The following is a 15,762-nucleotide window of genomic DNA, read 5'->3' as shown; positions in this document are numbered from 1 at the left end:
GCTTCACTAAGACATCTTATGGCTCCCTAGTTTGCAGTGGGTTGGCATAAGGAAGAAGCCCTTTGCCATGATCCCTGATTGCTTGGGGCCTCTCAAATATCAACCCTATTTGCAGTGGTGGAATGCAATGATTTAGAGCACATCAAGACCTCAGAAACAAGAAACTCTTCATGACTGATAGGGTGCAGAGTTCTTGTGTGTCTTCAAGGAAGGAATGAAGTCTGGACCGGAGAAGGGTGAGACGAGTGAGGAGGCTGAAGCCGATGGTTAAAAGTCAAACCAGAAATATTAGCAAGGAGAAGCAGAGTGGCCTAATAGAAACGGCACAGGCCGGGGTGGGGAGGGTGGGGACGGGGTGTCATCAGAGGACTACTCTGTGCCCCTCAGTTACCTCATCTGTAAAATGGGGATTAATTAAGACTGTGAGCACTATGTGGGACAGGGACTGTGTCCAAACCAATTCATTCATTCATTCAATCGTATTTATTGAGCACTTACTGTGTGCAGAGCACTGTACTAAGCGCTTGGGAAGTACAAGTTGACAACATGTAGAGACGGCCCCTACCCAACAACGGGCTCACAGTCTAGAAGGGGGAGACAGACAACAAAACACAACAGAGTAAATAAAATAAATAGAATAGTAAATACATACAAGTAAAATAGAGTAATAAATCTGTACAAACATATATGCAGGTGCTGTGGGGAGGGGAAGGAGGTAGGATGGGGGGAGGGGAAAGGGGAGAGGAAGGAGGGGTCTCAGTCTGGGAAGGCCTCCTGGAGGAGGTGAGCTCTCAGTAGGGCTTTGAAGGGAGGAAGACAGCTAGCTTGGCGGATGCGCGGAGGGAGAGCATTCCAGGCCAGGGGGAGGACGTGGGCCGGGGGCCGACGGTGGGACAGGCGAGAACGAGGCACAGTGAGGAGGTTAGCGGCAGAGGAGCGGAGGGTGCGGGCTGGGCTATAGAAGGAAAGAAGGGAGGTGAGGTAGGAGGGGGCGAGGTGATGGAGAGCCTTGAAGCCGAGAGTGAGGAGTTTTTGCCTGATGCGTAGGTTGACTGGTAGCCACTGGAGATTTTTGAGGAGGGGGAGTGACATGCCCAGAACGTTTCTGCACAAAGATGATCCCAGCAGCAGCGTGAAGTATAGACTGAAGTGGGGAGAGACAGGAGGATGGGAGATCAGAGAGGCTGATGCAGTAATCCAGTTGGGATAGGATGAGAGATTGAACCAGCAGGGTTGCGGTTTGGACGGAGAGGAAAGGGAGGATCTTGGGGGTGTTGCGGAGGTGAGACTGGCAGGTTTTGGTGACAGATTGGATTTGAGGGGTGAAAGAGAGAGCAGAGTCGAGAATGACACCAAGGTTGCGGGCTTGTGAGACGGGAGAAGCAGCGTGGCTCTGTGGAAAGAGCACGGGCTTTGGAGTCAGAGGTCATCGGTTCAAATCCCGGCTCCGCCATTTGTCAGCTGTGTGACTTTGGGCAAGTCACTTCATTTCTCTGTGCCTCAGTTACCTCATCTGCAAAATGGGGATTAAGACTGTGAGCCCCACATGGGATAACCTGATCACCTTGTAACCTCCCCAGCACTTACAGCAGTGCTTTGCACATAGTAAGCATTTAATAAATGTCATTATTAACCCTTCTAGACTGTGAGCTCGCTGTTGGGTAGGGACCGTCTCTATATGTTGCCAACTTGTACTTCCCAAGCGCTTAGTACAGTGCTCTGCACAGTAAGCGCTCAATAAATACGATTAAATGAATGAATGAATAAAGGATGGTAGTGCCGTCTAGTGATGGGAAAGTCAAGGAGAGGGCAGGGTTTGGGAGGGAAGATAAGGAGTTCAGTCTTGGCCATATTGAGTTTTATATGGCGGGCAGACATCCAGATGGAGATGTCTTGAAGGCAGGAGGAGACATGAGCCTGAAGGGAGGGAGAGAAAGCAGGGGCAGAGATGTAGATTTGGGTGTCATCAGCGTAGAGATGATAGTTGAAGCCGTGGGAACGAATGAGTTCACCAAGGGAGTGAGTGTAGATAGAGAACAGAAGGGGACCAAGAACTGACCCTTGAGGAACCCCTACAGTAAGGGGATGGGAGGGGGAGTAGGAGCCAATTATCTTGTATCTACCCCAGAGCCTAGTACAGTGCCTGGCACATAGTAAAAGCAGTTAACAACAACAAAAAAGCACCCACACAGCATGCTAGCCATTTGGATGGAGAGAAAGGGGTGGATCCTAGAACTACTGTGGAAGAAAAACTGACATGATTTGGCTAAGGACAAAGTATGTGAGCCCACTGTGGGCAGGGATTGTCTCTGTTGCTGAATTGTACTTTCCAAGCGCTTAGTACAGTGCTCTGCACACAGTAAGAGCTCAATAAATACGATCGAATGAATGAAAGTATGGGGGGGGGGGGGCGAAAGAGAGGGAGGAGGCAAGGAAAATGCCAAGAGAGTGATCTTAAGAAATCGGGAGAATGGTGAGGGAAATAATTTGGGAGGGGAGATGAGGAACTCAGTTTTGGTCACCCTGAGCTTGAGCTGTCAGTGGTCCAGCACTTAGAACAGTGCTTTGCACATAGTAAGCGCTTAACAAATGCCATCATCATTATTATTACCTCCACGAAGGGATAACCTGGAGGCAGGAACGCAGAGGACATGAGAAGTCAAGGCTAGTGAGGTAGTGGAAGTAATTGAAGACATGGGACGAGATGAGCTCCTCAAAGGATTGAGTGCAACAGGGAATGTGTCTACCAAATCTGTTATATTACGCTCTCCCACGCACTTACTACAGCACTCTGCACACGCTATGCATACAGTAAATACCACTGATTGATTAACTGATTGATGGAGGAGAAGACCTAGGACAAAGCCTTGGGCTTTGCCCACGGCTAGGGAGCAGGAGGCAAGGAAGGGTTGGCAAGAGACAGAGAAAGAACCAGGAAAACTGGGCAAGAAAATCCAAGGTTCGAGTGACTGACTGAGCAGCCCACGGTGTCAAAGACGGCCGAAAGGTTGAGAAGATTTAGGATAAAGTACAGCGTCCTCGAAGACAGCAGTTTCGGTGGACAGAAAAGGGTTGAACCAGATTATAGCATAGTAACAAGGGAGTTGGAGAAGCGGAGGCAGTGGCTTGATACGGTTCTTTCTAGGAGTTTGGGTAGGCATGAGACATGGGAGATGGGGTAACAGCTGGAGGTTGAAATGGGATGCAGAGAAGATATTTTTAGGGATGGGGGAGAAGTGAACGCTTTTAAAGGCAGAGGGGAAACGTGCCCTCAGAGAGCCAGTGTTTGAAGATGGCTGTCAGATAGGGAGTGGGAGCAAGGGTTTTTTTGGCAGTGAGAAGGAATGGGGTTGGAGGCACATTTGGAGGGAGTAGATTTCGAAAGCAGGTGGGAGATTTCTTCAGAGACGGCAAAGAAGGAGGAGAGTAGATGTGGGGATGAGAGTTAAGGATCTGAGAGAGGGGCTTTGGACACTTCTCAGCCACATTCATTCTTAGTTAATACCCTGCTTAATATGCCTGAAAGACGTATTTGCAATGTCCATTTCTTAAGATTAAAAACGGCAGTCTTTATGAAAATCTAACCCTCAAAATGTAAAACGATTTTCAAGTAAAATTGTTGAAAATCCAGTATTCGAGAAGAGGAAAAATTCTTTCACCCACAGAATACATGCCTATAATCCCAACGATATATCCGTTTCACCAACGACTGAATACCGATTTGGATAATTCTTGAAATCTGCTCTCTCTCATATACCAGTGTTCCCAGTGAATCATCAATACATTTTCTTAGTTCACTAAAACAGATACAGCATGTACAAAAATACTACCAAAACTGAAGCAAGTCACTGTATACAGATGCTGATTTGCTCAAGATTCGCATATATGGGAAGGAATTAAATCATTTCTAAAAAAGACTTGGGCTCCCCCCTCCCCCCATTTTGGGTTAGCTTTGGGTTCATTTACTGACTTTCCAAATACTCACAAACAAGATACACAAGAACTAATCCTGCCCAAAATGCAATATTTGAAATTTCCAAGTGTGGAATACCCTTTTTCAAACGGAAAGCTAATGTACCGGATATTTTCCCCAAGCTTCCATATTTAAATTGGTGCAGTCCTCCAATACTGCCCAAGGTATCTTTTGGATGGATTTACTGGCACACAACCTAATGCTTCTCAGTGACTATTTTGGATTCCCAGAGACTAATGGATTTCTTTCTCAACTGAAAATTATTAATAGGGGTGAGAATGAGTAATGAGGTAATATTCTTGCCTCCTCATCCTAGAAAAAGGAACCATATGATTTCACCTTGTGGCAAGATGGCCTATCACGTCATATTAATGTTCCCTTAAAATATAAAAATGTTCATGAAGCTAAATGGTTCCTAAATCCAAGGCAATCAAAACCCGAAATAACTGTAAAATGAACAAATCCATATGCTATCCCTCCTAGTTTTTTCCCCACCAAATCTGGGAGCTCTCATTTTTTAATTTGAATTCTGAAGACACAAAATGGTAGTTCTACTTTTTCTTAATAGGGGGAGTTTAAAAGATCATTTTGGTGGTAAGAACGAAACTTCATAATAATTATATTCTACCTTTTATTAATGGTATGTGTTAGGCGCTTACTATGTGCCAAGCGCTGGGGTAGATACAAGTGAATTAGGCTGGATACAATCCCTGTCCCACAAGGAGCTCACAGTCTAAAAGTCTTCCATCATCCCTAAACGTGTACTTTCTAGATGGTGGTTTCTTCCCAAAAGAATCCAGCTAAAATCCCTTTACCAATACTAAATTCCGCTTATCAGATCATATTTTACCTGATCAGGAGAGGGCTCTCTTGTAATAGGTTCTTTTTTACTCGACAGATTTTTTATTCTGCAAGAAAAAACTCCCAGACAAATCCACGACCGCTTTAAAAACCAAATTCAGCTTTATTTAAAAAGCATTATTAACATATTAACATAATTGGACGCTCCGACTTTTGGCTACTGATGCCAAAATACATATACCAACTGTTCAAAGTATTACTTAGATGCAACTGGAAGCCAGCAATGGAGGATGACTCATTTTACTGCAGAAGCGCGATGTGAATGTCAAATGTTCACCAGTGTCTTTACTTTTTCTAAACTTTATCCCCCAAACCCTGAAATGACTATTTTTTTTAAAGTCACCCTGCAAGGTGAGTGGAAACTCCAAATGACATAGTAAGCGCTAACAAATGCCATCATCATTATTATTATTAGTGCCGCAACTGACACAACACGAACTCGGCAGCTCGGGATTTACAAACAACCTCAATGAAAGTCAAATCAGTCCATCACCTTAAAAAGTACCAAAACTATTACGCCGATTATTTCTTTTTTTCCAGGGAAGGTGGTGTCCTAGCCTACCATGAAAGTAAATGAGCCGTTTGGCAAACAGAAAAAGTTCAGAAATTCCTTCCAGGTTTTCTGGGGGGTTTCCATACGTACAAAACCGAGACCTAGAGGCCACGGAAGCAATTAAAGATCAAAACAAACAGACGCCCACGGTTTTTCAATCGAGGGAAGGGATTTATTGGACAGTACTTTGCTTATAGTAAGCGCTTAATAAATGCCATTATTAGTAGTACTATTTGCCGTCCCCTACCGTTTGCTGGGGTGCAACCCCGCAGACCCTGGTGAGGAAAGCGTCAAATCCTCAAATCTATTTATACTCTTAGTTTTGCCTTACTAGAAATGAACAGTTGAAGCGGGGTGAGGAAGTAGTGATCGTTCATCGGACCCTGCAACAGATTTGCACACCAAGCAGTGAGGCCGGGCATGCAATCCTGCCTATTTTTTTTTTATTTATTGGGTGGGGGGGAGGTTGTTATCCCAGAACTTAGACTGTGGAAAACTGCCCGGAGGGATGCAAATCTCTATCGCGAAACGATGGGGACGAAAACTCGACAGGATTCCCTCGTGAAGGCTTCTGGAAAACCCCCAAATCCCGAAGGCTTTTGGAGACCCAGAAAGGCCCCAGAGACGGTAGGGGAAGGTCAGGGTGCGGGGGGAAAGGGCCCCCCATCTTCCTTCCCCGCGTCCAACTGCTCCTTGGCGGGGCTGCACCGTCCCCGCCCTCCCGGGAACGTCGGCTCTTTCCCGATTCCGCCTCCATTCTTCCCTAATTGCCTCTCGGTCTCCAAGTGGAAGTGGCCCGACCAGGCCACAGCACCCAGGGCGGCATTGTCCGCCCGGGGGTCTGAGGCGGCGGCCTCCCTCCCTCCCTTCTTCCCTCAGCCCCGGGCCCTCGGCGGGGATTACCAGAGACCAGCTGCAGCCGATTGCCCATGTTGTCCCCAGGCTGCCCTCCGTCTCCTTCGTCGGCCATGTCTGTTTACCCGCACAGGATGCCGGGAAGGGGGCGGCCGCCCCGGAGCCGAGCCGAGCCGAGCCGAGCCGAGCCGCGCCACCTCCCCCCGCCCGGCCGGGCCCTGCCGGGGGGGAGCCAACAGCGCTCTCACTCGACCCGGAGGTCTGGCGGCACCTTCAGTCGGCTTTATTGAGCGCGCAGAGCCCGGGCTTTGGAGCCAGAGGCCCTGGGTTCAAATCCTGTCGACGCCAAATGGCAGTTATGTGACTTTGGCCAAGCCCCTTCACTTCTCCGAGCCTCAGTGACCTCATCTGGAAAATGGGGGATTAAGACCCAGAGCCCCCCCCCCCGTGGGACAAGTTGATCTCCTTGTAACCTCCCCAGCGCTTAGAACAGTGCTTTGCACATAGTAAGCGCTTAATAAATGCCATTGTTATTATTATTAAAGTACAATTCGGCAATGGATAGAGCGAGCCCTTACCCAACATTCCTCAGGTCTCAGGCAGGATTTCCCTCAGGCCACAGGTCTCAGGCGGCACCTCCCTCAGGCCTCAAGCAGCTTCTCCCTCAAGCCTCAGGCAGCACCTTCCTCAGGCAGCTTTTTCCTCAGGCGGCTTCTCCCTCAGGCCTCAGGCGGCTTCTCCCTCAGGCCTCAGGTGGCATCTCCCTCAGGCCTCAGGCAGCTTCTCCCTCAGGCCTCAGGTGGCATCTCCCTCAGGCAGCTTCTCCCTCAGGCCTCAGGTGGCATCTCCCTCAGGTGGCATCTCCCTCAGGCCTCAGGTGGCATCTCCCTCAGGTGGCATCTCCCTCAGGCCTCAGGTGGCTTCTTCGTCAGGCCTCAGGTGGCATCTCCCTCAGGCCTCAGGTGGCTTCTTCCTCAGGACTCAGGCAGCTTCTCCCTCAGGCGGCTTCTTCCTCAGGCCTCAGGCGGCACCTCCCTCAGACCTCAGGTGGCACCTCCCTCAGGCCTCAGGTGGCTTCTCCCTCAGGCCTCAGGTGGCTTCTCCCTCAGGCCTCAGGTGGCATCTCCCTCAGGCCTCAGGTGGCATCTCCCTCAGGCCTCAGGCAGCTTCTTCGTCAGGCCTCAGGTGGCATCTCCCTCAGGCCTCAGGCGTCTTCTGCCTCAGGCCTCAGGCAGCTTCTTCCTCAGGACTCAGGCAGCTTCTCCCTCAGGCAGCTTCTCCCTCAGGCGGCACCTCCCTCAGGCGGCTTCTCCCTCAGGTGGCACCTCCCTCAGGCCTCAGGTGGCTTCTCCCTCAGGCGGCTTCTTCCTCAAGCCTCAGGCGGCACCTCCTTCAGGCGGCACCTCCCTCAGGTGGCTTCTCCCTCAGACCTCAGGCGGCTTCTTCGTCAGGCCTCGGGTGGCATCTCCCTCAGGCCTCAGGCGGCTTCTTCATCAGGCCTCAGGTGGCATCTCCCTCAGGCCTCAGGCATCTTCTGCCTCAGGCGGCTTCTTCCTCAGGACTCAGGCGGCACCTCCCTCAGGTGGCTCCTCCCTCAGGCCTCAGGCGGCTTCTCCCTCAGGTGGCACCTCCCTCAGGCGGCACCTCCCTCAGGCCTCAGGTGGCTTCTCCCTCAGGCGGCACCTCCCTCAGGCGGCTTCTCCCTCAGGCCTCAAGCGGCACCTCCCTCAGGCCTCAGGCGGCACCTTCCTCAGGCCTCAGGCAGCTTCTCCCTCAGACGGCTTCTTCCTCAGGCCTCAGGCGGCACCTCCCTCAGGCGGCTTCTCCCTCAGACCTCAGGCGGCTTCTCCCTCAGGCGGCACCTCCCTCAGGCCTCAGGCGGCACCTCCCTCAGGCCTCAGGTGGCTTCTCCCTCAGGCCTCAGGTGGCTTCTCCCTCAGGCCTCAGGTGGCTTCTCCCTCAGGCCTCAGGCGGCACTTCCCTCAGGCGGCTTCTCCCTCAGGCCTCAGGCGGCTTCTCCCTCAGGCCTCAGATGGCACCTTCCTCAGGCGGCACCTCCCTCAGGCCTCAGGCAGCTTCTCCCTCAGGCCTCATTCATTCATTCAGTCGTATTTATTGAGCGCTTACTGTGTGCAGAGCACTGTACTAAGCACTTGGGAAGTACAGGTTGGCAACATATAGAGACGGTCCCTACCCAACAGTGGGCTTACAGTCTAGAAGGTGGGCTCACAGCCTCGGGCGGCACCTCCTGGCCCACTGGCTTCACCGTGGTCTATGTGGCCATATCCCTACCGTGGCTTGATTCACTTTCTGTGACCTCTCACCCCAAGAGTGTAGTCAATCAATCAATCGTATTTATTGAGCGCTTACTGTGTGCAGAGCACTGTACTAAGCGCTTGGGAAGTACAAGTTGGCAACATATAGAGACAGTCCCTACCCAACAGTGGGCTCACAGTCTAAAAGGGGGAGACAGAGAACAAAACCAAACATACTAACAAAATAAAATAAATAGAATAGATATCATCATCATCATCAATCGTATTTATTGAGCGTTTACTATGTGCAGAGCACTGTACTAAGCGCTTGGGAAGTACAAGTTGGCAACACATAGAGACAGTCCCTACCCAACAGTGGGCTCACAGTCTAAAAGGGGGAGACAGAGAACAAAACCAAACATACTAACAAAATAAAATAAATAGAATAGATATCATCATCATCAATCGTATTTATTGAGCACTTACTATGTGCAGAGCACTGTACTAAGCGCTTGGGAAGTACAAATTGGCAACAAGATATGTACAAGTAAAATAGAGTAATAAATATGTACAAACATATATACATATATAGTCCAGAGGTTTGCAGTCAAGACACTTTATTTCATTCACTCATTCACGTGTCAGGGCAATGCATGATGAGAGCCGGCGGTTCTCCGTCATAGGCTGGGGGACAGTGGGAGAGTGTTACATAACCAGGAGGGGAGGGTCTGCTGCGTTCACTGGCAAAGGGACTGAAAACCTCAATTTCCCTCAATTTAGATCAACATTCTCAAATATCTGTCTCCCCCTTAGACTGTAAACTCACTGTGGGCAGGGAATGTGTTATAATGTACTCTCCCAAGCACTTAGTACAGTGCTCTGCAGTAAGCCCTCAATAAATACAATTGATTGAATGAATGAATATATAGTGGTCTGGGCTATAAGCCCCTTTGCCCTTCAACACCCCCACCAAGCCCCACAGCACTTATAAATCTGTAATTTTATTCATTTGTATTGATGTCTGTCCCCCCTCCCCTCCCCTGACTGTAAGATCGTTGTGGGCAGGGAATGTCACGGTTTATTGTTGCATGGTACTTTCCCAAGAGCTTAATGCAGTGCTGTGCACACAGTAAGCACTCAATAGATACAATTGAATGAATGAATAAGCCACAGGGACTCAGGTTCAAGTGTGACTGCTGCTAAATCACCATGTGACAGCGGCCAGAGTATATCACTTCTCAAAACTCTCCAGTGGTTGCCTATCAATCTTCAAATCAAGCAAAAACTCCTCACTATTGGCTTCAAGGCTCTCCATCACCTCGCCCCCTCCTACCTCACCTCCCTTCTCTCCTTCTCCAGCCCAGCCCGCACCCTCCGCTCCTCTGCCGCTAACCTCCTCATTGGGCCTCGTTCTCGCCTGTCCCGCCGTCGACCCCCGGCCCACGTCCTACCTCTGGCCTGGAATGCCCTCCCTCCACACATCGGCCAAACTAGCTTTCTTCCTCCCTTCAAAGCCCTACTGAGACCTCGCCTCCTCCAAGAGGCCTTCCCAGACTGAGCCCCCCCTTTTCCCTCTCCTCCTCCTCCTTCCCTCCCCATCCTCCCCTCCCTCTGCCCTTCCCTCTTCCCCTCCCCACAGCACTGGTGTATATTTGTACATATGTATTACTCTATTTTATTAACGATGTGTATACAGCTATAATTCTATTTATACTGTTGGTATTGACACCTGTCTACTTTTTTTTTTTTTGTCTGTCTCCCCCTTCTTGACTGTGAGCCCGTTGCTGGGTAGGGACCGTCACTATAAATTGCCAGATTTGTACTTCCCACGCGCTTAGTGTAGTGCTCTGCACACAGTAAGTGCTCAATAAATATGATTGAATGAACGAATGAATGGTACTTTATGGAGTTGTTGTGATGATGGGATTTGAAGCTTGAGCTTTCAGAATAAAAGCATCATAGATACAGCAGTGTCTGATTTTTTGCTTTTTTCCCCTTCCCCTCTAAACAGGGATCATGACTATTACCTCTATTGTAGTGTAACTCTCCCAAGCTCTTAGCACGGTACTCTGCACACAGGAAGCGCTCAATAAATACAATTGATTGATGAATTAGATCCTCTAGACTGTTATATCGTACTCTCCCAAGCCCTTAGTACAGTTCTCTGAGCCCGGTAGTGCTCAAGAAATACCATGGATTGATGGATTAGATCCTCTAGACTATTGGATTATAGTCTCCCAAACCATTACTACAGTGCTGTGCAAACAGTAAGTGCTCAATAATGAGTCAATCATATTAATTGACCACTTACTATGTGTGCAGAGCACTATACTAAGCAGTTGGGAGAGTACGATACAATATAATAAATGTAATCGATTGATTAGATCCTCTAGACTGTTATACTGTACTCTCCCAAGCCCTTAGTACAGTGCTTTGCACACAGGAAGTGCTCAATAATGAATCAATCATTTATTGAGCACGTACTATGTGCAGAGCACTCTACCGAGGGCTTGGAAGAGTACAACAGAATAAATACAATTGATTGATTAGATCCTCTAGACTGTTGTGTTGTACTCTACAGTGCTCTGCACAGAGTAAGTGCTCAATAAATACCATTGATTGATTAATCAGTTGCAGGGGTCAGGGGGAGGGGGAAGAGGAGGGTAACAGTCTTCGATCTACACACCCTCATGCTCCCAAACTGTTTCACTAAATCTCCCCTACCCCCACCCCAACCCTTGGCTGCCCCAGGCACCATAGCATAATTACTTCCCCACCAGGGCTGAGGGAAAATGGGAGGAAAGAGAGGGTTGAAGGGAGGGAAATTGACAAGCCCACGACTCCCAGCACTTACATAAATAAACAGGGGAAGCAGCGTGGCTCCCTGGAAAGAATACGGGCTTTGGAGTCAGAGGTCAGGGGTTCAGATCCCAGCTCTGCCAATTGTCAGCTGTGTGACCTTGGGCAAGTCACTTAACTTCTCTGTGTCTCTGTTACCTCATCTGCAAAATGGGGATTAAGACTGTGAGCCCCCCCGTGGGACAACCTGATCACCTTGTAACCTCCCCAGCGCTTAGAACAGTGCTTTGCACATAGTAAGTGCTTAATAAGTGCCATTAAAAAACCAAACATTTATAGAGGTGGTTTCATTGCAGGGGACAGTGTAAGGGATGCTTGGGATGAAAGGAGTTTATTATATAAATTCAGGACATAATCAATCAGTGGTATTTATTGAACACTTACCCTCTGCACACAGTAAGCGCTCAATAAATACGATTGAATGAATGTGCAGAGAACTATACTGAGCACTTGGGAGGGTACAATATAACAGAGAAGCAGCATGGCTCAGTGGAAAGAGCATGGACTTTGGAATCAGAGGTCATGGGTTCAAATCCCGGCTCCACCAATTGTCAGCTGTGTGACTTTGGGCAAGTCACTTAACTTCTCTGTGCCTCAGTTACCTCATCTGTAAAATGGGAATTAAGACTGTGAGCCCCACCTGGGACAACTTGATCACCTTGTAACCTCCCCAGTGCTTAGAACAGTGCTTTGCCCATAGTAAGCACTTAATAAATGCCATTATTATTATTATTATTTGGTAGATACGTTCCCTACCCTGATCTCCTTGTAACCTCCCCAGTGCTTAGAACAGTGCTTTGCACATAGTAAGCGCTTAATTAATGCTATCATTATTATTATTATTATTATTACCCCCAGGTAACTCCTTAGAGGGGGAGACAGACATAACAAAGACAGAGAAACAGCATAGCCCAGTGGATGGAGCACAGGCCTAGAAGTCAGAGGACCTGGGTTCTAATCCTTACTCTGCCTCTAGTCTGCTGGGTGACCTTGGACAAGTCACTTTGTTTCTCTGCTTCAATGACCTCATCTGTAAAATGGGAATTAAGACTGTGAGCCCCATGTGGAACATGGACTGTGTCTCATCTGATTAGCTTATATCTACCCCTGTGCTTAGTACGGTGCCTGGTACACTGTAAGGGCTTGACAAATACCATTAAAAAGAATATAAATTATGAATATGTTCATAAGCACTGTGCGGCTGAAGGCGGGGTGAAGAAAGGGTGCAAGGGTGATGGGAGAGGGAGTAGGGAAGTAAGGGCTTAGTTGGGGAAGGGCCCTGGGAGGAGATGTTATTTTAATAGGGACATAAGGACAACCAGTGCTCGATTTATTCATTCATATTCATTCATTCATTCAATCTTACTTATTGAGCCCTTACTGGGTGCAAAACACTGTACTAATCGCTTGGGCGAGTACAATATAACAATAAACAGACACATTCCCTGCCCACAATGAGCTCACAGTCTAGAGGGGGAGACAGACATTAATACACAGATGTAAATGAATAAATAATAGATACACAAACATATATATATGTATATATATCCATATATACATATATATATATATATATATATATATATATATATATAAAGTGCTGTGCCATGCTCTATCTGTACCAGGCACGCGACAAACCAGCTGAAATACGACCTGCCCGGTATGACCTGGATAACTGTGAGCCCGTCATCTCTATGTGCTACCGATTTGTACTTCCCAAGCGCTTAGTACAGTGCTCTGTACACAGTAAGCATTTAATAAATATGAATGAATGAATGAATGAATGAATGAACTGGCCACCCTACATGTAGCAGAGGCCTAGTTGGAAAGAAGATGCTCATGATGCTCAGGCAGGCGAGGCAGATCAATTCTAAAAGGAACCTTCAGACTCTGAGCGTCCGTCCTTAAAACCGCGCTTCTGTGAGCTGAGGATGCTCTTCAAAGCAGTTGGAGAGCCTTAAGTTGCTGCGAGGGAGAGTGATTTGTTTCAAACAGTCTCTTGGGATGAAGATCCAGACAGCAGCGTGTAATATAAACTGGGGAAAGTGGAGGCTGGGAGACCAATGTGGAGGCTGATACAGTAATATGATAATAATAATAATAATAATAGTGGCATTTCTTAAATGCTTACTATGTGCCAGGCACTGTACTAAGAGCTGGGATTGATACAAGCAAATCAGGTTGGACATAGTCCCTGTCCCCCAAAGGGCTCAGAGTCTTAATCCCCATTTGACAGTTGAGGAAACTGAGGCACAGAGAAGCAAAATGACTTGCCTAAGGTCACACAGCAGACAAGTGGCAGAGCTGGGATTAGAACCCAGGTCCTTCTGACTCCCTTGCCGCAGCTCTATCCACTAGGCCATGCTCTGCTTCACTAATCTAATCAGTAAATCAGTAATCTAGTCAGATGAGGAGAGCTTGAACCAGAGTGGTGGCTGTTTACACCGTGGATAGGAAGCAGTGGATGTGGGAATAAGAAACTGGCAGGTTTAGTAAATGTTACAAAAACAAAGACTGCACTATGGCTAACCAAAAACTCCTTTGTTTTTTTCTTCCCTTTTTTAAAACCATGGCACTGTTCCCTGTGGCTTAAATCTTTTGCAGCCAAAGACACTTCCAACATCAAAATAATACATTATGGTTGTGTAAAACATTACAATTGAATGAAAGTAAACTAGTCATTCAGGATGGACGTAACTGATCGTTCCATTTCAGAGAAGCAGTGTGGCATAGTGGAAAGAGCATGGGCTTGGGGAGTCAGAGGTCGTGGGTTCCACTCCCGGCTCCGCCACTGATCAGCTGTGTGACTTTGGGCAAGTCACTTGACTTCTCTATGCCCCAGTTACCTCATCTGGAAAATGGGGACTAAGACCGTGAGCCCCACGTGGGGCAACCTGATTGCCTTGTACCCACCCCAGCTCTTAGAGCAGTGCTCGGCACATAGTAAGCGCTTAACAAATACCATTGTTATTATTATTATTATGTCATACTACTGGGGGGAGAAAAGAGTGACAGTTTCTAGGGCTCTGAGTCCCAAGGATAGTATAAAAGAAGATTAGCAGCATCATTCACTCCCTCACCCAGAGCAATACCATGCATTTTTGTATGGTAAATAGATGAGAATTTTACTTCTACTCATTCTGAAGGGGGCGGGGGTGGACTAGTAATTATTTGGTGACACTTTTAGAAATTTTATTAGTCTTGGTCTTACCATATCACAGAGCTCTTCTTTCTGTCTGCCCAGACTAATGAAATGAGGCCAGTGACCCATTGGGCTGGGAGGCAATGATTATATCTGGAGGTAGTTCTGTTTCTCCTCTAATGTTGGCTTTAAAACTCTCCCTTGAGTGGAATGTATTTTTAACTTTTATCACGCCCTTGCTTTAATTTGAAAACATAAGCAATTCACAACTCCGGTCTCACCTGTTATTTTCATCTTGGATGTTCTCTATTTTGTCCCTTGGTAACTCCTTCGTTCCACGAACAGCCTGTTCTGACATGCTTTGCCAACTCAAAACAATTGTCGCTGGAATAGCAAGAGCTAAAAAGAAATTAATCTTTTGAAGCTCACACAGTTCCACCAGGAGCCAATTATAAATCGGTTCTTTTGGGCTCTAGTCACATAACTGTGCCAGTAAAGGTCTGAAAAATGTCAGTGATGGTCAGAAATACTGCCAGTCTTTCTTGTTTTATTTCATACTTGACTTGTAGGGGGATTCATATAGCAGTTGCCACAAACGCAATATATCAATCCAGAGTTGCATTGGTGGTAGTGTCCAAATGTCAACTCAGTCTTTCTAGGCAACTTCGCATATGTTGGGAAATTAATATGAAGTGATGTATTCCAGTTTTCACACGGATCTTTGTTCTGTGAACATTACCACCTGAAACCAGAGTTAAAGGGTGCAACCGTGAAGCAGCACGGCCTAATGGATAGAGCATGGGCCTGAGATTTAAAAGGTTACGGGTTCTAATCCCAGCTCTGCCGCTTATCTGCCATGTGACCTTGGGCAAGTCGCTTGACTTCTTTGTGCCTCAGTTCCCTCATCTGTAAAAGGGGGATTAGGACTGTAAGCCCTTTGCAGGACAGGGACTGTGTACAACCCAATTATCTTGCATCTACCCCAGCGCTTAGAACACTACCTGGTACATAATAAGTGATTAACAAATGCCATTATCATTATTATGCACTTTAGGAAACAAAGAAATTGTTTTCCAAACCAGTGGGATTTGTACACAAAGTTTTCTGTCAAATGTCCAAATATTAGCATCAATACATACTCCCAAGTGCTTAGTACAGTGCTCTGCACACAATAACCACTCAATAAATACGATTGAATGAATAAAGGAAAGAATTGGATATGTTTTCGATAGACTCTGAATAATCATTCAGGTACATTTGTTCA

At 47.4% G+C, this 15,762-nt stretch overlaps 1 protein-coding gene across 2 annotated transcripts in view; it reads right to left on the bottom strand.

Annotated features, from left to right (window-relative positions):
- Window positions 1-6,380, bottom strand: part of CRBN (cereblon) — a 41,171-nt gene extending 34,791 nt beyond the window's left edge. The window contains exon 1 of one of the 2 annotated variants that reach the window (XM_038772300.1): window positions 6,291-6,380. In XM_038772300.1, coding sequence (XP_038628228.1) covers window positions 6,291-6,357 — 67 coding nt within the window. In that variant the 5' untranslated portion in view covers window positions 6,358-6,380. The remainder of the gene's footprint in view (window positions 1-6,290) is intronic. The other variant, XM_038772301.1, reaches the window with a different exon arrangement.
- Window positions 6,381-15,762: the final 9,382 nt, after the last annotated feature.

The sequence above is a fragment of the Tachyglossus aculeatus genome, chromosome X1, assembly GCF_015852505.1.
Source record: "Tachyglossus aculeatus isolate mTacAcu1 chromosome X1, mTacAcu1.pri, whole genome shotgun sequence".
In the NCBI taxonomy this organism is placed as follows: Eukaryota; Metazoa; Chordata; class Mammalia; order Monotremata; family Tachyglossidae; genus Tachyglossus; species Tachyglossus aculeatus.
This window is presented reverse-complemented; position numbering and strand designations above follow the sequence as displayed.